We start from the raw sequence: 23,497 nt of genomic DNA, 5'->3' as shown, positions 1-23,497 counted from the left end.
GTCATATGTTCTCCATCACAACTACTCAACTCTGCTGTTGTGGCACTAAAGCAGCCACAGACAAGATGCAAAATAAATGACCATGGGTACATACCAATAAAACTTTATTTATGTGAACTTGTATTTCATATATGTATATATTTATATGAAATTTGTATTTCATATAATTTTTACATCATGAAATCTTTTCGTCTTTTTTTTTTTTTTTAAACAATGCTTTAAAAATATAAAAACCATTCTTAGCTCTCAAGCTGTAGGGTAACAGGTAGCAGGCTAGATTTGGCCCGTGGGCTGTACGTAGTTTGCTGACCCCTGAATCAAGCTTTGGCAGAAAGGAACTGGAACCAAGTCACCCACTGTGACCCCCCACTAGAACAGTCAGAGCTCAGGATCTTTCGATCACTATGGGGCAGCCCGCAAGACGGTCACCAGGAAGTCATGGAAGGCATTGGGCTGGGGGTGCTGAGGTCTGGCAGGACTCACGGTTACAGAGGCACAGTGGGAGACAGCCTTCTGGACTACAGCTTCCCTTGCAAACAGGGGGCAAGAGGATATTGAAATCATGGACAGTATTATTTCAAGGACTTCCTGCTCAGAGAATAATGCTCTTGAAAAGAAAGTCGGTTAAAAGGAAGTGGCCAAGACGTGGTCACAAGGGCTCCAGCTTGGCCCATAATATTTATTCTTTCCATCTGACTGTTTACAGGGTAGGCAGGAGACAAGGAACGCTCCCCTGCAGAGTAAGTCTACAGACATCATCCTTTGTGAAGAACCTGAAACTCCAAATAAATAAGTCTCATTTCTTTGAAACTCACCTTCCAACCCCGGATGTAAGACTGAATTACCAAGGCAGAACTCTTTATCTGTTGATACCGCTTTTGTTGCTGGAGGATGAAAGGGGACAACGTTAGCAGTTCTCCTTACGTGTCTGTAATACACATACTACAAGGACTGAGAAAGGGCATTTGCTCACTTCGTGCAATTAACTCTTGATCACCCAAATGCCACCTGAGAACTAGTATATGAAGAAACCAAAATATCAATCTAAAATATTACAGTTAATCCAATGTATGTTTCAAGTACGCTAAATGTAATTAATAATTTCTAAATGGCACACAACCACCATTAACATCTGTTCTTTGTACTATGCTTTATAATACAGGGTCTGACACACAGCAGATACTCACTAAGTGCCTACTGAATGAATACACACTGAGCTCTGCACCTGCCTTTGTGTTCCCTCTTCCGGCTGCCATGTCTCACCATGCTGCTGACTGGGTCAGCCTCTAACATCCCCCGTCCTCTCAGGTTTGCTGTTCTTACTCTGCCTCAAGCTAGGAAATCAGCTAACGAATTTAAGCAAACTTCTATCAATCCACTCAACTTTATTGAGCTCCTACTCTGCATGAAGTCCTTTAATAGAACTGTAAGGTCATAAACGTGAATCTGACTCCAGTCCTGCACTCAAGAGCTTGCAGTGGACACAAGTCCGCAGTGTAAAACAGAAACAGAGTCCTGGGAGGAGGAGAGCGTGGCAGGCAGCTTCAGAGGCAGCAGCAGTTATGTCCAGGTGAGGAAGGTTAAAGACGGTCCAGTGAGGCTCCAAGCAGAAGGCTCCAGGCCAAGTGTTGGCTCAGCCAGCTCAGTGCCCAGAGGCTTTTCTTACCTCTAGGGCTGATGCCTCAGAGCGTGGAGGCTGCTGGAACACTCCCTAGAAAAGTGACCTTTTACTGTATTTAATGCAGAAGAGTCACTGGAATGTGGGCATCTGCAATGAAATTTCACAGCATTTCAAACACAGTACTGAAGTCATGCTGTGACTCTGTGCAAGCCCTAGATTGCTCAGCTCCCTTCCTCTGAGGTGGGAGAGACGCCTTCCAGGATGCCAGGCTGCATTTTGGAAGATGAGAGGAAATGGGGGATGATGTTATCAACACATGAGCAGCAGAAGAGGATGCCAGAGAGAAAGATAAGGAGAACCCCGAGAGCTTGGACAAATCACTACCATCTCTGGGCCTCAGCTTCCTCATCTGTTAAATAAGGAGCTGGACAGTCTCTAAGGTTCCCCACAGAGTAATATTCCATGGCTGTAGATCGAACTACACCTACAATATCTGACCATCCCTTCTGACATTCATTTGACACCTCAATTTTTTTTTTAAATTCCTACAAGGCTTCAAAATACCTCTACCTCACTTTAAAATTCATCTCAAAGAGCCATGAAATATATCACAGAATATGGACTTTAAAAGAATCAGTAACTGAAATGAGCATTCGGAAAATCTTCGAGTTATTCAGTTCAGAGAAAATATTGGATTTAATCACTGGCTTGGATAACACGCTAGTTAACTGGTTGAGGTATATAGTTCAAATTCTGAAACAGATATAACACTAGAGCCAAATTAATACTTTTTCTAAAAATTGGGCTATTACTTGTTTTCATTCTAAAATTAATATTGCTCGTGACTCTCACCATCAAGAATTAACGACACATATGGTGACTTTTTTCCATCTTGAGATACGAAAGCTCTACATTGGGAGAGAGGGTGCAAAAAGCACTTGCTCTTCTTGGCTCTCTGTCTGTTTCTTCTCATCTTTCTGATGAAAGGCCCCTTCCAGAAGTTCCTTCTTGATCGTCTATCTAAAGGTATATCCTGTCTCCCCATTATTCTTTATCCCAGTTCTCTATTTCCTTTCTAGCACTTATTACAATCTGTAACTGCTCTGATTATTTATTTGTTTAAATGTATATTGTCCCTCACTAGATACAAACTCTGTGAGGTCAGGATTAGGTTGTTTTGTTCACTTTGCTATCCCCAGAGCCTGGCAGAGGAGGGGTTTCAAAAGTATCTGTAGAATTCAAGACAGATGAATTCAGCACACTTCCAACCTTGAATTTTCTTGAATGATCTCAAAATAAGAAATGATAAAAAGGGTTCCTTGAGGACTGACTTGTTGGTCTTCCCTTTCTCAGGCAAACAGAAAATAGAGCATTATGAATCTGCAGAAGCGCCAAGTACCATGGGCCACGTGCAGCCAGGCTCGTGACAACGGTCTTCCGTGCCTTTGCAGAACACGCAGGAATGAATCAATTTGTCGTTAACGTGGCTGGATAGGTTCGCACTTAAACACTTGTACTGTTAGTTCTACTCTTAACTAGAGGAAGCAACTTTAAAGATACTCTTAAAGATCAGGCAATTTTTCTTTAGCTTAATCATTTAAGTATCTCGTTAATTTCTAAAACTTGGAAATAATACACTAAAATGTACTACATGAGAATAGGTCAGCATAAATTATTTCCTGATTGTACACTGCCTGACAGCAAAACCTCTCCACGGCTGAGAAAGAGGAACAGCCTACAGGAGATTTGACTACTAATTTCATTCATTTTCCAACTCACTCTCTAGTGAAAAAGCACAGAATGAAAAAGCAACTGGAAGCAGTGTTCTTATCACCAAAATTTATTTTGTGAGAATGCAACTCAAGATCGAGTCTGAGGGCAAACCTTGAGGTTTTCCTTCAAAGCTGTGTGATGCCTCCAATGAAGTATCTATAATCAAGTGAGCATAGAAATTCCAAAAAGAATTCCATGTTAATTGAGTAACCATACTTTATTATTGAATCTTTTCCCATAGTTAATAGGGCTACATATCTGAGGACTAAAGGAAATCCAACCCTTCAACCAAACCCAGAATTCTACTAAAATGTGGCATTAGCTTTCTGGAATTAAAGCCATTCTCAGTGCTGCTATAGTAAACAGAGAACAGCCAATTATTTTGGAAAATTGACCCTCCGATAGCCAAAGGGTTAGATAACATTTTCTCTTCCAATCTGATGACCAAATTCAAGATGTAGATTGCCCACTGTGCACATCTATAGCAGTGGAACAGCGTCATGTACTAAACCTGAGCTTTGAAGTTGTCCCGGATTCAAACCCATCTCTGCCACTTCACAGCTGTGTGACGTGGGCATGTCCCTTAACAGCTCAATGCCTTAGTTTTCTCATCTTTAAAAAATGGACCAAAAAGTACAGCCATTTCACTGAAGTTGGGAGGACTAAATATGTAAAAATTGGATACATAGTTAAGCACATAACAAATACTTGCAAATTCGCATTGTTATTACAGACAAAATGTCGGAGACTTACCGCGTATCTCCTGTACCAGGCAGCGATCACGATTTGGCTTTTTCTCATTAGCAGGAAGTGTGTGCGGCATTTCCACCCCCGATAAATCTTCTGAATGAGGGTGGCCAAGTCCTCTAGACGCTGCTTCCTCAGGTCTTCTAGTTTGAATAACTAATAAGAAATGATAGATGGATTTATCAAAAATCCACTCAAAACTCATGGCATACATGAAAGACATTCTCTGGAGGTACAATGTCAGGATGCTGGAGTCAATCGCAGGGAGAAAAAAAATGAGTAATTGTCTTAATTATACATGATACGGATAACAGCCCATGAGAAAACGATTTTGATGAATTCACACAAGATCCACAATTTAGATTATGGTCATTAGAATTTATGACAAATCAGAGAAGGGCTGGACTGAGCTTCGGTTTACCTACACACTATGTACAAGGATGCAATTATTAATGGAAGGACGATGCCGGCAAAGTTTCTCTCTTAAACAATTTAAACACTTTCCAAATACTCTAAATTTCGAAATTACCAATCAATTGCTATGCTAATTAAACTTCATGCTAGTCTAATCACTTATAAAAAGACTCCCTTGGAGTTCTACTAAGTAGAATTTTAAGTGTTCTTTTTAACTTTAAAAAAATTTTCACTTGAGGGGGCCAGCCCGTTGGCACAGCAGTTAAGTTTACATGTTCTGCTTTGGCGGCCTAGGGTTCACCGGTTCAGATCCTGGGTGCGGACACAGTACCACATGGCAAGCCATGCTGTTGGTAGACGTCCCACATATACAGTGGAGGAAGATGGGCAAGGGTGTTAGCTCAGGGCCAGTCTTCCTCAGCAAAAAGAAGAGAATTGGCAGCAGACATTAGCTCAGGGCTTCCTCAAAAAAAAAAATTTTAACGAGTGGCCTCATGTACCTCTAAATAATTGGGCCGTCTTTCCTAAAATTATTGTATAATTCAGGTATGACAAATTCAGACTGAATTTACCTCCAATTCCTATCAATTAGAGAGGTTTTATTGTTGTATTAACAGTTTCTTTATGATTTCTTAAGTGCAGAACGATCTATCAGTTCAAAGATTTTGATGTTTCATAGAAAATATATATGGTCTTCCACTACCCCTTACTTGCCCATCCTCTTGGATATCTACAGATAAACACAAGAACGTGGCATTCTTGGTAGCATCCCGTGTAACGTTATGAAGTTAAACATCCTTTAAGAACTTGCCTATATGGTTATAACATAAGTTCAGGGTGTAAAGGTTTCGATTACATACTGTTCTTGGGTTTCGGATGAATATCTTTGATCTACCAAAGGAGTATTCTTCCACAGGAATCTCTAATTCATTAAACAGAACCTCCACACCAGTCCTATAAAAATAAATAAAAACAATCAGTTTTCTGAATTACAAAAATAGTTTATCTTATCCTAAATCATGATATCAGGTTCTTAGTAGTATAAAAAATAATAGCTTCAGTTCCAAGTGTAATTGCTCTTTCAGTTAGCATCCTTCTATCAAAGAATTTTCAAACTGAATTCCACAAATTAAACCAAATCCAGGAGATGCTAAAAAAGTAAATTTGGGTTCAGGACTACGTCATCGAAGAAAATGTGGTATTAAAGCCAATTTCTTGATTTTCATTAGCAGAGGCAATACTTGTCTCAAATATACCTGTAACGATATACCAACCAGGACCAAGAGGGAGTGCAAGAAACTCAGAACTATTTTGAACCTACTCAGTCAATTCTTGAAAATGTTTTCAACATTGCTCCTGCCCCTTAGAGTGTGGGCAGGGCCTGAGCGAGCGCTAAGTGCCAGACCAATGGGGTGTAAAGGAATGTGGGCCTTACGTGGCGGGAGCAAGGCCTGGACTTGGCTCTGACCTCTCCATCCTGGACCCTGGTTTTGACATCCGTCTTTAAAACTAAATTTCACCCCACTAACCTGTGGGACTAGGTGCCAGGAATGGAGTAAATCCATGTTCTGTGTATTATGATATACACAGATCACAATATCCTGGAAATTAGTGGTGAGGATTGAAAGAGTACCCAGATCCTACATTATTTGGGTATTGAATGATACATCCGAGACCACACTGTATGCCTGGAGTTTCTATATCTTCTCGTAATATGTGGTGTGTGTCTAATACTGTTGATGTTCCTGTGAAAGGCCAGGTCCAGCAAGAATGCGGAGGCAACACAGTACAGTGACATGACAATCCCAAAGTTCCCGCCTAGGCTTGTAAAAGAGGCATGCCGGCCCTCCTGTAGTAGTCAGGAGAGAGGTTCCACAGCCCGCAAAGAAGGGGCAACCTCTCTGACTGGGGAGAGCAGAAGGAAGGTCACTGTACAAGCAAGGCCTGATTTTTCTTCTGCAGCGGCCCACCCACCAGCACACAAGTTCTCTCTGTGTGTGGAGAGCTCACAGGGGCTGTTCCACGGGATGGGCCTGCAGCGGTCCAGTGCTCTGCCTGGGCCTGGATGGGTGAGTGCATCTCAGGGCAGGTGAGCTAAAAGCCGTATGGCCTCAGGTCCAAGCCATATTCTCCAAACCAGCTTCACTAGCAGTAACACTGACACTTTGAACCCCATCTGCTCAGGTATCAGCTTGTCATTTGGTGCAGACCTGGGCGACTCTCGCTGGGGTTAATTCCCCAGGGTAAACACGACAAGCTGAGAGAAAAGCAAAAGCTGAGAGAAGGGATCCAAGATGGCTCTAACGCTACCCTTTTATGAATTCCATCAATTACAAATCAATTACAAGTTGCCTCCAACTAACTTGCCATGGGCATATTTTTAAAATTCTATTACAGACAAGTTCCAAATATGGGTTTGATAAGCCCTGTTTCGACCTTAAAGAAAATCGAGACCTCTATAATTAATCAAGAATTGGCACAAAAGGGTATCCTGATGGAAGAGCGTCCAAAACTGAGGTTACATCCAATTTTTCAGAGAATTCTGTTTTGCCTAACAGCATGTGAAGGAAACAACACGCTATTTGTATGCTTTAAAAATTCATTATTAAATATAATCAGTGAATTTCTTACCTTGCTGGTCCTTTCCAATGAGGCCACGTTTGTTTACAAAGCATCTTGTATCTTTCTAGGCAAGGTTCATAGGCCTGTCTGAAGGCGTAGCCGGCCCTTCTCACCCGGACGTTCTCCAAAAGACCCAGGTACCTGATCTGATGACATACTAGAGCCTCGTTGAAGATGTGTGCTGCTTTTTTATCATTTGGTTTGATACACCTAAAAGATTATGAAAATTTTAGGTTTTAAACTCTGTCTGCATCCATGTTTTACAAAGTACTATATATAATTACTTCACAGTGAAATAATGATTTATTACTCTTGGGAAATCTAGTCATTTCTTTTGAAATTATTTCAAGTCATTTTACAATAACCTAAAACTAACACAACACTACATACACAGCAATAAAAAAAGGATAAATTAAAACATACAATAATATGGATAAATACACTGCCATTTTGTTGAGTGAAAGAACTCTGACATAAAAGAGTACATATTTTATGATCCCATTTTATGAAGTTCAAACAAAACTTCAATCTATGCTCAGAAATCAGTAATGCTGTTACCTCTGGGGAGAGGTAGGGTGGAGACTGATAGAGGCGGGGTACGAGGGAACCTTTTGGGATGATGGAAACGTTTTATATCTTGGTCTGGATGGGGGTACACGAGTGTATACACATGTAAAAATTCAACAAGCTGTAATTAAGAGTCCTGGAATGTACTGTATTTTATGCATATTATATACCTCAACGAAAAGATTAAAAACATTGCTATCTCCCCATATCCCTGTATCTCCCTTTTTAATAGGGCACTTTGCTGCCCTGGGAAAGACTATATTTCCCAGCCTCCTTTGCAAGTAGATGTGGCCATGTGACTGAAATTCTGATCACTAGGATCAGAATTCGTATGCCACTTCTGGGTGTGTCCTTAAAAGGAAGGGACTTGCTCTCCCCTTGTTCTTCTCCCACTAACTGTGGGCTGAGACTGTTGACATGGTAGAGAGCCCTCTCTGACCATATAGATGAGGGAAATACCCTGGAAACACCAGAGCCACAAAACAGAAGGAGTTGCTCTATCAGCCTTGGAGTCCTTACACTTAGAAGCTATATAAAAAATAAATGTCAATCTTCTTTAAGCCAATTTTGGATCTTCAGCAATCTCTGTGTCTTAATTAATACATTGTTAAACATTTATGGTTCCATCTGCCTAATTACAACTGTCAAATAAATTCCACACACATATATAATATGTGGACAGTTAAATCTTATTTGGCCTTGGAGGTTTTATGCTTTTTCTTTTTTTACAAACAAATCAGTAGAACAGACTAGTGAGTTTTCCACCTAGTCTGACACCTAGACCCCTGCACATACATTCAACTGATTTTCAATAAAAGCATCAGGGCAACTGAATGAAAAACAGAGATTTTTTTTTTCTTTTCAATATATGGTGCTGAAGCAACAGGACATCTATATAGAAAAAAATAGATCTTAATATGAAATCTGAAACTACAAAGATTCTAGAAAAAAAATACGACAATATATTCACAACCTTGGAGTTTATTAAGACGTCTTAGAGATGCCTTAAACTACTCAAGGGAAGGAGAATGAAGGAATTTCTGGGGTGGCATAACGTCCCATGACCTCACCTGGGTGGCGGTTACCAAAATGAATACAACAGTGAAAAGTAAGAGTGGTTCCCCTAGGATCTGTGCGTATCACTTCACGTAAAGCATACCTCAATAAAGTATAGTTAAATAATAATTTTTTTTAAATTCTACTTAATTGAGAATAACAAAAGCAACTGATCATAGAAAGTTTCATGGTTTTTTTTTTTTTGTGAAACTAGGATCTTTACCTAATATATGTTCTAACTTGAATGCAATCAAACCAGGGGATTTTGCTATTTACATCTGTTACTAATATAAATATTAGGTAAACAAGCCAAACACAAAAACATTCTTCACTCTAGTTTCCTTATAACTGAGTTTTCAAAGACAATGAGAGAAGGTATGTGTGGGTGTGTGTGCTACAGGAAATCTGACCTGTTAGAAACACACCTTCTATTTCTAGTTCAACAAATACACACTGCAAACTCTAATCCTAGCTGGTCTTTACTGAATCGTGAGATGGTCATATCCAAGATGCCCTAGACATAGAAAAAAGAGAGCAGATGCTTTTTAAGCAGTTTTATTGCTTTGAAAAAATTCAGATTGTTTTAGGAATCGTTACTTTCTCTGGGCCTTTAACTCTCACAGGAAAGAAAGAGGGACATTTTCCCTTACACCAGAGTTGTAACGAAAGCCCCCACTTGCTGCAATGCTGTGCTCTAAGTTAAAATAAAAAGAATCCAACAAGAGTTTCATGCAAAACTTTTACTAGAAAAAAAATTTACATCTTGTTTCTTAATTTCCCATGAAAAAAAAATACACAAATTTGAGAACTCCTATGTGCCGACAACCCAATTTCATTAAGTATCTGTTCCCCTCCCCTGCCACATGTTCTTTTGCCCTTTTTTAAATTCCTTATTTTGGGGGAGGGAGGGCACTGGAGAATTTTTTAAGCAAACAGAAGATACCATCTTATTTGACCTGTAAGTACCTAGTTATCCTCTGCTTGGGCTACACTCAGATTTAAGCAAACAGGAAAATGATCTTATGACCTTCCTTGAGAATGCCTTCATAATCACACTGTCAAAAGAATTTGATGCGCCAGAATACCTAATATAGTTTGGATTCTTGGTCTGCAGGTTTTTCATCAGAGTGGCCACGGATGCCTTGAACTGGGAGCCTGCTGTAGGAGGCCTTTTCAGGTTGATCTTGGCAGGGTTCCCTTCGGGGAACAAAGACTTGATGAGGGCATGGCCGGCCTTCCACATGGCTTGGGACAGGTCTCGATAGAGAAGGTCGTTGTTTTTGTCAACAAATCCTTCCACCTGGTACAGCACCTATGAACAGCACAGAGGACTCAACTGCTGACACACCGGATGCTAGAACATCATACAACTGTTAAAAATATTCCAAGACCATCGACGGGGTAGCCGCTTCTTTCGGCATCAAAAAATCCCCAACATGTTAGTCGCATTCAAATACCGAATTAGCCTCTAAGTTTAAATTCCATCTGTCTAAATCACAGAGGAGTCCAAAATAAGTTACCCTTCAGGATTTGCAAAGATAAACTCCAAAAAGGTTATCATAACATTTTCAAAGGATTTGAGGGTTTTTCTGGTGTTTGAGCATATTTTTGAGGTTTTACTTTTATTTTTTTAGTTCACATGTGCCAATTCTAGTCTGTTTAAGAGCAGACAGGGGAAAAGAGAGATAACACTGATATTTTCATAGACATTGTAAGCCGACAGAGTTTAGGTAAATTATCTTTTAATGACACAGATTAATGCAAATAATAACATAGTAACAAGCTCCAACATTCTGAAATTAAAGGTAATCCAGATTCTATATACTTAACTTTTACTAAATACATAATTAAGAATTTTTTTCCCTTTGAAGTTTGCAACCTTATTTATAAGAAAGGAGGCACTAACTGTAATTAATAATCTTTTAGGATTCTAAAAAATTATTGCCAAAACTGTTTTAAAATTATCTTTATATAATAGAGGACAAAAAATTAATTCCCCCAAATAGTGAGCAAATGAATAAGTGAATTTTTACAAAAAAGAAAATATTTTCCCTAGTGTCATTTCCAAATCTCAATCTCAGAATTCACTATTTCTGCTGAACGGTTTGTGTGTTTACACCCTTATTGTTAAGTCTTTAGTGACTCCTAATTTTTACTGGCAAATATCCTTTATTAGTGTTGATAGATTTTTTAATAAGATAGCTTAGAGCTTGAAAATAGTAAAATCGATTTTTAAAATACATTCAAACTCTTTCATTAAGACTACTAGCTTTCCTTTCATCTCTGAGTACTAAGGAGATTTTGCTCAACTTAGTCCAGATTCTATTGCTATGAAACATTTATTGTTTCTACTATTTTAGCAGCTCAGTTCATCCTCACAAGTTGGCACTGGTCAGAACGCCCATCTCCGAGGCATGGTCTCCTCAAGGGAATAACTCTGCAGGCCCAGCCGGGTGCTCACAGCTCCCCCATACCTTGCCGGCATAATGCTGAATTCTGAAACAGCTGTGGGGCAGGGTCGTGTCATTGAGGAACCGAGAACACTTGCTCATCCTGCTCTCGAAGTGCTGGTGGGTGGCGCAGACTTGGTTGAGCTTCTCTAAGAAGGTCTCATCGGTGACCGTGCCAGGCCTCAGGCACTCCTCATCCAGCATGGCCAGGATTCCATTTGTGTTCTGGGAGAAGGGAAGTAAAAAGGTTTCCTTCCTTCCTCACTGTATTGTTTTAATAATTATTCCTAATGACACCATCAAACACAATCAACTTAGTCACAAGAAAATTCCGTTCAGTTACAAGGAAAAAGCAGAGAATCAAAACAAATAACAAAAAGCCACAGAAGTCAGCTCTCTTTCAAAGTGTCCCAGGTGTGTGTAGGGAGGGTGGGAGTAGGGTAGGGGTGGGAGTGTATCAGTCTCTCCCTCCCCGACTCTGTTCCCCCCACAGAACAGAACTTAGAGTCACCTCAGCCATCTTAGCTGGTTGATGACTCCAATTTGCATTGTTAGAAAAAGGTAACTTAGACCTCAAAGATTCAAACACAAATCTAAAAAGTCAGAAACAAAGTGACAGTGCAGTCTCTCCAACATATGGTCATAAATCACAAAGCACGGTCTTCTAAGGCCATTATTTGATTCATAGCTTGAGAGGGAAATTGGTTTCAGATGTTTTCAAATTGCTCATGTGTTCAAAATAAAGTTTATTTTCTAGGGAAAAAAATGATGTGATTTGGGATGCTGCTTTTAATGATCAATGCAATCAAGCTGTGTTTCAAGAATATCTGTTTAGAATAAAATCCTTCTTCTATATAAAATTTCGAAATGGATGTTAAACATGAGTGAGAATTTATTTCTTGTGTAGTCAGACCCTGGGATCATACTTATCCTAAGAGCAGTCAGCCCAATTAAACTGAATCAAAAATCAGGAATCTTCCAGTTTGCTACATAAAGGCTGTTATTCCTTTGATTTCCCCTCTGGGCCCATATGTCTCCATTCCACAGAGAACCATCCACTCCACTGACCAGCAACCTCACCACAGCCACCAAGGCACAGCCTCAGTTCCTCTCCCCTTCTCCTCACAAGGCCGTGACATCCTTGACAAGCATTTATTCACTCCACACAAAACCCAGGGGAAGTGTGGGCTCTCAGGAACCAAGTGTGTTCATAACAGTCCAAGAATAGACATTATTGTTAAGTGATGCTGGAAGGAAACACTTCCTTTATGTCCCCAGGCCCCTGCGTGGACATGAGTTTCTTCCATCACATATGCAAGGGGATGTCGGGCTGAGACAATACAGTTAGACTAACACAATCCAGTTAAATTACCCCTATTTTTTTTTCCTTCTTAAAGGGAAATAATTAAGTGCAATATTATGTTTACGAAGGAAAACGTGCTAGTCGTGACTGCTGAAAGTTAAAATTCCCACAGCAAATTACCTTGGTCCAAAAATTTACCAGGAAAAGTTTTCAGGAAATCCACTGATTTTCTGGATTTTAGACTAGAGTTTTGGATCGCTTAGGTGAAATATTAGTGTTCACATTCCAACAGCGTTCAGATTTTTCAAAACAAAGTTTATTTTTTAAATGGAAAATCGTAATGCTTGAGAATAGTTTTTAACAATCGATTTAATCAAAGATGTGGCTTTCAGTAATACTATCTTGAATACCAAGGGAAAAGATACTGCCTAATGACATAACTTCCGAAAGGATTTGTTAAAGGTACATAAATAGAAAGTGATGTGCTGGACATTTAGAGCCTGTAAGGGCTTTCCGGAACCAGCACTCACTCACCACTGACAGCTCAAAAGGCTGTGGGACAATAAAGTGTACACATTGTTTCAAATAACACTGTTATCAAGGCCAGGAATGTTAATAATCCTAAGCATAAAGCAAGTTTCCAGAGTTTCACACACAAATCAGTCTTCCCGCAATCAATTCATTTCCAGTAAACTACAGAGTATGACGTAAAAACAAAAATCTTAGACTCAGAAAGGTTACTGTAAATTATCCAGTGGTTTTCCACACTTGAAGCCTTTTCACATACGTACACACGAACTTGGGTCACCTGAAAAGTCCCATGGCCCTTGGCCACCTGCAAAGTCACACATACAATGTCCCCTGCATACATTCTCTGAACCAGTGGTAAGTCTGTATCTGAGCCTCTTCTGGGGTCCTACTTAATCAGCTCCTGAGGCTGTCCCTTTCTCTTAACTTGAACAGCATAGTTTTTTGTTGTTTTAACTTTTTAAAATTTTTTTCCAGCTTTACTGAGATATCATTGACATATAACACTGTGTAAGTTTAAGGCGTACAACATGTTGACTTGATACACTTACATACTGCGAAATGATTACCACCAGAGCCACAGCAGTGGGCTGACACCTCTATCACGTCACACAATTACCACTTCTTTTTGTGGTGAGAACACTTCAGATCTACTCTCTTAGCAACTTTCAAGTATATAATACAGTATTGTTAACTACAGTCACTGTGCTGTACAGTACATCCCCAGAACTTAGTCCTTTTCAAGCTAGAAGTCTATGCCCTGTGACCAACATCTCCCCTTCTCCCCATCCCCCCAGGCCCTAGCAACTACCATTCTCCTCTCTCCATTTCTATGAGTTGGGCTTTTTTAGATTCCACATAGTAATGATATCATACAGTATTTGTCTTTCTCTGCCTGGCTTATTTCTCTTAGCATAATTCCTTCAAGGTCTATCTATGTTGTCGTAAATGACAGGATTTCCTTCTTTCTCATGGCTGAATAATATTCATTCATACACACATACACACACACACGTCGTTTTTTATCCATTCATCCACAGACGAACACTTAGGTTGCCTCCATATCTTAGTTATTATGAATAATGTTGCAATGAATCTGGGAGTGCAGATGTCTCTTCAAGATCCCGATTCCATTTCCTTTGGATATAAACCCAAAAGCGGGATTGCTGTATCATACGATTGTTCTATTTTTAATTTTTTGAGGAACCTCCATACTGTCTTCCATAGCTGCTGCACCAACTTACATTCCCACCAACAGTGCACAACGGTTCCCTTTTCTCCACATCCTCGCCAACAATTATCTTTCTGATAATAACCATTGAGCAGTATGTTAAGAGGTCACTAAATCGTTAGAAATGAAATGGGTATTTTGATTTGGTAGAAACCTTTAAAGCTGCTCCGAGCCTCCTCTGATCAGTGCTCACACTCCAGGAGCCGTGGACTGGAGCTGGGCTCCCAACACACAAGAAAGGCTGGTGCATCTAAGGGCAGTAATGAATGGGCAGTAATGACACAGCACAGGATGAGTATGGGGGATCCAGGCTAAGTATCAAAATGTCCAGCTGTCTACATATGTGTTCAAGAACTGTGTATGGTCCCTTAGGACTACAACCAAGTCTCCAGAACTCTGCAGTTCCCTAAGAAAAGTGTTAAAACAGTGAAAATATTAAAGCTTCACAATGAAGGCAGTGAGATCATTCATAAGGAGTGAATCACACTACTAAGAAATTCTTTAGAAAACTGTACCTAATACTCACATTTTCTATTAGGTCACAGATGATAGCATTATTGAAGTAATCAATGTGCATCCATTCTATGTCCTGAGAAACAAAACAGAACAAAATCAAAGTCCATATGATGATGCCACAACACCACCATCCATAAAACAGATTTTGCCCATCTTATCATATTTCACTTCCTCTCTGAACATTTCCTTTATAAAGTCAGTGCTGCAAATGTCATCTTCCGGTTCCCAAAACTTTCTCAGTGCAGCAGTCCACCACTGACATGATCTGATTGAAACGAGCGCCCTTGACCTGTCCTGAGACTGCCTCCCATTCCACTCTCCCATCTGTGGCAATTTCCCATGCACTTCACTGGGCCTGGGCCAAATATTTACTCGACAGGCCCATGGGTCAATATTACTTTGTGTATATTTACAGTGTTTATAAGGAAATAAGTCAGAACTTGATCCCAGGAATCTAAAGCCTAGATTTTTCTGTTCTTAATTTGTAATCACAAGGAAAAAATTAATTTTAGAGTCAACCCCATGTTGTAGGACAGTTAACTTTTTTCAAGTGTGAAAAATAGCCCAGTGCTCAGACAAAATACTTTCAACATAAGGAAAGACAAAAACCTATCCACTGGTTCTAACGCTACCAACAAAGCCAAATCTGGGAGGCCAAATGTAATCATTCTGCATCTGCTTACACTCTGCCCATCAGTGTAAACATTTATTTTTCTTCTAAGGGGAAGAAATTGAATTCGTACAGCAAGCTAGGGATCTTCCTATATATTCTTAGAAGTGTTTTAGACAATCTGTACAAACTGTTTTAAGTTAGAGATCAAAGTCTGGGTATTCTCTTTATGATGAGACGACAGGAAGAGAATTAATCTGGCTTTTAGGATGTTTATGTTACCAAAAGGTGCCAGACAAATAGAAGACATTTCTAAATGATCATTCTAAAAGAAAAATGAAATATTTACGATTTAGCTTTCAAGTAAATGGATTATTTTACTAAGTCACTGGGAATAATCATCACATTAGAAAAATCTATACTAAGAGACCACCAAAAAAGGAGGTTTCAGTGTCCTTAATGACTTAAAATGACATCATAGAAATGAAGACAGGGCCAGCCCCGGTGGCCTAGTGGTTAAGTTCAGCACACTCCACTTTGGCAGCCTGGATTTGGTTCCTGCAAGCTGACCTACACTGCTCTGTTAGAAGCCATGCTGTGCTGGCAGCCCACATACTGAAAAATAGAGGAAATTGGCATGGATGTTAGCTCAGGCTGAATCTTCCTCAGCAAAGGAAAAAAAAAAAAGAAATGAAGAAAAATATGTAATGTCATTACTAAAATATTAAAACAAATAAATGAAAAGGAAATAAAAATACGGATACAAGAAAATAATTTCTCCTTTTTATTTTTTCTGAAGTAAATAATTTTATACTTAGAGAAAGACTGGCTATTTAAAAAAATGAAAGGGTGAAAACCAAGTGCGTGTTTTACAATTAGGGTTAAAAGGCTTTTGCAAACATTACTTCTGATTATTTTTAAATTACATTAAGTGAGAGTCCATACATGGCACTAGGACAATACCTGGCATATAGCACTCAACAAATGTTACCTGTTTTTATTAGAAAATCAGTGCTTTTCAAGATTGAACAAAGTCTTAAAATATTTTCAAATTTATATACAGCAATATTGACTTTTTTGGTAGACCATTCTCTAAGTTTTGGCAAATGCATCACATCATGTGACCACCACCATAATTAGCCCCCCCAAATTCCCTCGTGTTGCCCTTTATAGTCATGCTCTCTGACGACTCCTGTCCCCTGGCAATTGCTGACTGTTCCCTGTCTCTATCACTTTGCCTCTATAGTTTTGCCTTTTCTAGAAAGATAAAGAGATGGGATCACACAGTATGTAGTCTTCTGAGTCTGGCTTCTTTCATCTAGCTTAATGCATTTGAGATTCCTTCATGTCACTGCGTGTCTCAACTGTCTGCTCCTTTTTATTGCTGAGAAGTAGGCCCTTGTAGGGATGGACCACAGCTGTTTGTGCATTCATCACAGACCATTTTATTAACACACTATTATTTTACATCATTGCACTGGAATCCAGTGAGACTCAAGTCAGTCAACTGATATTTACTGAGCACCTACTATGTGGCAGGCATTGTTCTGGGCACTACTAGCAGAGCAGTAAAGAAAATCTCAGTTAGCTTAAATGTCATGCCAAAGAAATTTTTTTTTTTTTAAAGATTTTATTTTTTTCCCTTTTCTCCCCAAAGCCCCCCGGTACATAGTTGTATATTCTTCTTTGTGGGTCCTTCTAGTTGTGGCATGTGGGAGGCTGCCTCAGCGTGGCTTGATGAGCAGTGCCATGTCCGCAGCCAGGACTCGAACCAATGAAACACTGGGCCGCCTGCAGTGGAGCACGTGAACCCAACCACTCAGCCACGGGGCCAGCCCCATGCCAAAGAAATTTTTAAAAGACAGAATATGGCTAAACTTAGATAAATCTGATTTTAGGGTCACGTTTACATAGTCTGAATCCAGGATTTGTATGTGAGTAAAAAGGAACATTTAAAAGAATATTTCAACATTACCTCCCGTATATACTCCTCCTGCTCTTCTTTAAGAGTAAGTTCAATGAAGATTTGTTGCAGCTTTTCATTACAATAGTTAATAATAAACTGCTCAAAGCTGTTGTCCTGTATGGGGAAAAATGAAAACAGCCTTATAAACCAAGCCATTAGCTCTTCCATAACGGGGGCACTCTAACGTCTCAGTCCACAAGAGACGCCACCCACTGCCTATCCGATTCAACTGTGGCCCAGCACACAGCTGCTGGGTCAGAGGCTCAAACATCACAGGCACTTGAGAAACGATTCACGAGATAAGTGAATGAATGAGGAGCACAGAAATTATACAGTATTTGAAGGATGAAGATGTTTAGTTGACAAGGAAGCACCCCACACATGGTAAAAAATAAAAAATACATACATTTCCCCCGAAAGATCAGAAAACAAAGAGTGAGATCTACAATCTCTGTCACCCAAGTCCTCATGCTTTCATTCCCAGGTAAAACTTTGGAGCTCAAGACAGTCTTCCTGACCTGATCCTCTTCCCGAACCCGGGGTCAGATCCCTCATTCTGACTCTTACACACTAGCACTTTTAAAAATCATGCTCTATGTACATATGTGTGTATATAAGCATACACATGTATTGATTAGTTCACACTTATCTGTCTCACTAGCCTGTACATTCCTAAGGGCAACGTCGACCCTGTGTCTCTTTTGTCCACCGCTGTAAGCCCATGCCTTACCCAGCACCTCACCCCTAGTAAGCGCTCTGTATGTATCTGATGAGTGAAGGAATGGATGAGGGGCCTACAAAATGGAGACCCAAGGGAATCAGCACATCGAATTCATCTCCCTCACTAGAAACGCTCTCTCTCTTCTCAGAAGGCTCACATTTATTCCTCTTATGATTCTCAGCAGTTTCTCCTTCACATTAGAGTGATCTCCTATGAACTCCGATGGAAGATCCAGGCCTGCATCGTTTCTGAACAACGCACAGGGCTTAATGCATTTTTGTACATACTGAGGACGGAAAATGCACGTCTGCTAAATGAATGCACTTCACCAAGAGCCACAGCATCCAGGAACAGGCAGATCTGGTCATAAACTAGCTATTTTCACCTCTATCCTTCCTTTGTGCAGGGAAAGAAATGGTGGCATTGGGAGCAAGGGACGCTACGACCCCACCACTGATAAACCTGACTCTTTTCCCACTGAGGTGGCCAGCCCTGGCCTAGTGAGCTAGGAGGGTCCCCATGTAACGGCAGAACCAAAGCTCACAACTCCCTGAGAATACAGAGACTGGCCTTCAAGCCTCTCCATAAATGAAGAAAGCAAACCATCAACTTTGGTCCTACCTAGGACAAATTTAAAAATGATACTTATAATGTAGCATCTGACCACATTCTTTCCTGGAGGTCAGCGAAGGAGTTCTAATCACCAGTGATAAACTAATCTGAGGAAACTTTTGACTCTAAACTATAAATGACACATTGACACTGTCACTGACTGATCTTTTAACATTAAATGTAGTCAAGGATAAAAGCTGTTGTTGTTGTTTTTAATCCTGAAATTTCTTACTAAAGGGCATACATTTATTTTCAATACTTTTGACAAACCTAGTCTTAGACACAAAGGACAGTCCCCAGTACTCATTTTCACACAAAAGTTTTAAAAACCATGTGCTCTAATCCTAAGAGCTTAACAATTTTGATTAAATGTTGAATTCAATCTGGTATAAATGCCTTATTATTATTATAATCAGCATAAGGCCATTTCATCTTTGACAAAGTCTGGTTGTCTTGGTTTGGTAAAATAGATCCTTATATAATCTACTACCGCAAATGAAAAACATAATAAAATTAAAATTTTAATGGTTTGTATGAGCAGATCTTTGGTTTTGTTAGAAAACAAATTCATGGAGTAAATCGTCTCTCTAATTTAATAAGTCTGTGCCCATGGAGCTATTTAAACAAAATTATGTTAAATCTTCAAACAGCCACTAATGAGGAGCAGGCAGGGGAAAGCAACTAGCGTCCGCAGACATATTATGTGACTTGAACAGCTTGAACAGGACTATGAAACACACACAAGCAGATCAGAAACCAGAGGCGAAGCTTCACAGTTATAACACAACTTAAGAAGTTAGAGCTAAATTAATTTTCCCTATAATTTTTAAAAATTCCTCTGTGAATTCTACACTTCATATCCACACAGTTAATCAATGGCCATTTACTGCAAAATTCACACAGCTGGAGAAGCTATTCACACAGGAGCATGCAACAGACCGTCACTGCAAACAGTTCATACTTACTGCATTCTGGTGCAGAAAGGGACAGATTACACAAAATGCAGTCAGTTCTTAATTTGCAATAAACTTCTAAAAGTAAACACTCATCTGATAGTTACTCATTGGTGGAAATGACAGATTTTACCATTCACGCTGTATTTCTGACTGGCATAAAACTTTAGATCAAACACATGTCTGATCAATTCACAAGACAGGGTCACGATACCTACACATGCTGTCTGAATTGTGGTTCTGCTAGGTGAGAGCTATTCAGGATAAAAACTGTGTGACTGAAATAATGATACACCACGTAATTTGCTTCAAGTCCTTAAGGCTTCAGAATCTAATGTTTCTAACCCTAAATTATCAGGAAAAATAAAACGTGTAGGACACATCCACCTCAAGAGTCAGGGACAGAGGGAGTTGGCAGGTCACCGAAACAATGAAGAGATTCAGCAAGATCCAGAGCACCTCCCCGTTCCCATCACAGCAACCCACCCCTGTGCTATACGTGCTGTGTCTCCCCTTCAAACACAGACAAGGTGGTAAGGAAAGTATTCTGGAGACAGCCTAAGAACAGTAACCTTGACTCTCCGACCTTATCCTGCTGCTTAAAGAACAGAAACAAAAACAGAGTAACACAATTGTCAGGGCAGAAACCAGCTTACCTCCCCACAGAAATATCTCAGCATCTTTTGCAAACACACTCCACAGCCTCCAAAACACGTCATGAATCGCCAGTGCAATCATTACTGCTGCAAACGCAGGCAATCACATTTCTTGTGATCTAAGTTTAGGCTGTTGACATTATCCAAATTTTGGGGAAATGGGACTTCACAAATCATTAAAAATAACTTGCAAAAATTTATAATTTGCAGAAAATTAAGGAACAGCCTGGTAACCATTTATACAGCTGCAACTTGCACAGGTCCAACGCATTTCTCCATCGATACAGGCGTTAACCATCAGCAGGTTTTCCCTCTGCCTTTTATAAAATAGCTAAACTGAGTCTAGGAACCATCACATGAATATGAAGGCCCCAAAGCAACTTGGTATTTGGATACTTTTTTGGTTTGTCAAGAACTGCATGGGTGGCCAGCGCAGGCACTCTCTCCCACGTGTCAGTTTCATGAATCAAAGCCCCCCACAGAGGAAGTGGGCAGGAGCTTGCTCCCATGAATGACTCACCTCCTCTCTCCAGTTTGCTACCCATGCTCCATGCAGCAAATTTTTCTCCGTTCTCTAAGCCACATTTATCCTTAAAGACTGAGGGATAAAACTAAAACTTTTGGGAACATCTTCAAACAAGTAGATCCAAAATTTTCCATTATACAATCCCCTTGAACGAAGCTCAGAACAACCCCCACCCCCACCGGACTGCTCTAGAAAACACAGGTAAACAGCAGGGTGCCTGGGTTCTATACTATTTTACACTGTATTTACCAAGTGTATTTTGGGGTAGTAAGTACTTACTATATTTAGAAGTATACAAAATACCAAAATTTGAAACTCTAGGGCTTCTTTCAAGAATTCTAGAGTTTGAGTAGACCCTTTCAACATCAAAGAAACAGGAAGTCATACTCCCAACAGAGTTTACAACTGGTTTATATTTATAAGTATCAATCATGAAGTTTCCACTTGGAATGAATTTGAAGGATGGATCAAAACTACTGGCCTGTTACTACACTTGTATATTCTCAGCAATAGAGGAGGCTAAAGAAGTCCTATACTCTTTAGGCAGATATTTAAATCTCATACTCTTTCAAAACAATAAATATTGAAAAGAATATGTAGAATAAAGGAGGAAGCTCTGTCACCTCCATCATTAGGATGGTGGGACAGCACGGGGTTTGCAGGTGAATATTATGTGTGGGGAAATGGGGGGCAGTTCAAACACAAAGACCATGACATATTCAACCAAAAAGTACTGTAAATTACGTATTTAATTGATATTTCTTACAGTTCAACACTTTCATTTGAGGTCAAATTTTGGACATAAGTTGGTTGAGGATTTCTTATTTTACATACAATGAAGTCTCTTGCATAATAAATAAAACAGTACATTCATATAAAAATTATAGAACTTTGAGTATGATATCACTGTTTCAGAGGAGTTGGGCTATATTAATAGTTTAAAATGTGCTACTGGTCCTAGTAAAGATTTTACTTGGTGAAAAGCCTTTGGGCAGTCTCCAATTATAACACTGTTCCTATAGAAAAATAAAATTTACGTAACAATTAATTTTTAAAAATCACAAGGTTGGGGCCGGCCCGGTGGCGCAGCGGTTAAGTTCGCACATTCCGCTTCTCGGTGGCCCGAGGTCCGCGGTTTGGATCCCGGGTGCGGACATGGCACTCCTTGGCACGCCATGCTGTGGTAGGCGTCCCACATATAAAGTAGAGGAAGATGCACACAATGTTAGCTCAGGGCCAGGCTTCCTCAGCAAAAAAGAGGACTGGCAGTAGTTAGGTCAGGGCTAATCTTCCTCAAAAAAATAATAAATTAATAAATAAATAAATAAAATAAAAATCACAATGTCAAGAAATGGGTCCCAAATCAAGACCTGCTTTTTTTAGAAAGTAAACTTTACAAAATTCCTCAAAACAAGAGAAAAACATTTAATATAAAACATTCTCCTTGTTAGACATTCACAAAATTGACTGGCTAAAGTTTTAAAAAACTTCCCTTTAAATGCATAACATTTTTCTTCCAGATACATACTCAAATACGATAAATTTTTTTAAAAAACAGCCTTACAGTGCTTTCCTTAAATATTTTAAATTAGGCTTTGGATTAAAAAGTTAAAGCAAGAGCAATGATGAACATATACATACTATGAATCATATTAATGCCCACCATTTTCGTTCTAAGAATCTACTTTAAATCATCTCTTCCTCTTCAACTGTTGTTCTCTAACGCACCAAGGACAAATAAAGGCAACTGAAACACAAGGTGTTGACTGTAACCAGCATCAATTTTCTTTTTAAAACAATTTAGAAAATAAACCCTATAATCATGAGAGGGACTTGGCACGCTGCACTGATACTGGCCCAGCTACAGGCCTGTTTTATGTAGCACACTCACTGCGTCTAGCCTATCGCATCCTTGCTGCGTACGGGCCACCTTCAGTGAGGTTAATAGGGGCAAGACGAATAAGGAGAGCCTGATTCAAAAGAACCAGCTCTTCGCCTGCATGAAACCAGCTAAACCATATGAAAAGTGACATATTCAGCCAGTGCTGTCCTGCTTCTGTCTACAGGATACTAATAGTTAAATGGATTTCCCCATTAAACTACCTGTCAATTTTAATACCTATCAGATAAGTACTTATAAAAAAGCTGAATCAATTTAGACTGCTCAACATTGTTTTGAATTTAATTTCACTTCTTTAAAGAATAGCATTTGTTATTTTATGGAGATGCTATAAATATTTCTCAGAGATCAAAGGCCATGTTTTCAGTTATGAGAACATCCAAACTTCATTGTACAGAATTGGAGTGTTTGGACTGTAATTCTCTCCCTTTGCAAACTGGACTTACGTCCAGGATTTATAGTTAGATTTTTCTCCTCTAAGAATTTTAATTCACTTCACCTTATTTTTGGTATCATTGTTCCACTAATCTGTTCTCCAAACTGGCATCAGATCCCACGTGGCCAGCGAGGCAGAGCCATTCACCCTGCTGGCGCTGGAATGTCTGTTAGTCAAACCCATGTGTCATCACCCCATGGTTTAATGCATCAGTTTCCCTCTTCCGTTTAGAGACAGACCAAAGTGAATGAAAGGTTTCCACCAGCTCAGCTGAAAAACGTTTTCATGG

The 23,497-nt window shown here is 39.6% G+C and overlaps 1 protein-coding gene across 22 annotated transcripts in view; it reads right to left on the bottom strand.

Annotated features, from left to right (window-relative positions):
* Positions 1-23,497, bottom strand: part of MYO1B (myosin IB) — a 181,137-nt gene that overhangs the window by 21,217 nt on the left and 136,423 nt on the right. For all 22 annotated transcript variants that reach the window (XM_070242066.1, XM_070242067.1, XM_023622243.2 and 19 more), the window contains 8 exons: positions 17,414-17,518; positions 14,839-14,901; positions 11,275-11,475; positions 9,886-10,112; positions 7,187-7,387; positions 5,416-5,509; positions 4,148-4,297; positions 816-884 (listed from right to left, as the gene is read on the bottom strand). In XM_070242066.1, coding sequence (XP_070098167.1) covers positions 816-884; positions 4,148-4,297; positions 5,416-5,509; positions 7,187-7,387; positions 9,886-10,112; positions 11,275-11,475; positions 14,839-14,901; positions 17,414-17,518 — 1,110 coding nt within the window. The remainder of the gene's footprint in view (positions 1-815; positions 885-4,147; positions 4,298-5,415; positions 5,510-7,186; positions 7,388-9,885; positions 10,113-11,274; positions 11,476-14,838; positions 14,902-17,413; positions 17,519-23,497) is intronic.

Source organism: Equus caballus, chromosome 18 (genome assembly GCF_041296265.1).
Source record: "Equus caballus isolate H_3958 breed thoroughbred chromosome 18, TB-T2T, whole genome shotgun sequence".
Taxonomy (NCBI): domain Eukaryota; kingdom Metazoa; phylum Chordata; class Mammalia; order Perissodactyla; family Equidae; genus Equus; species Equus caballus.
Note: the sequence above shows the minus strand (reverse complement) of the source record. Positions and strands in the feature narration are given on the sequence as shown.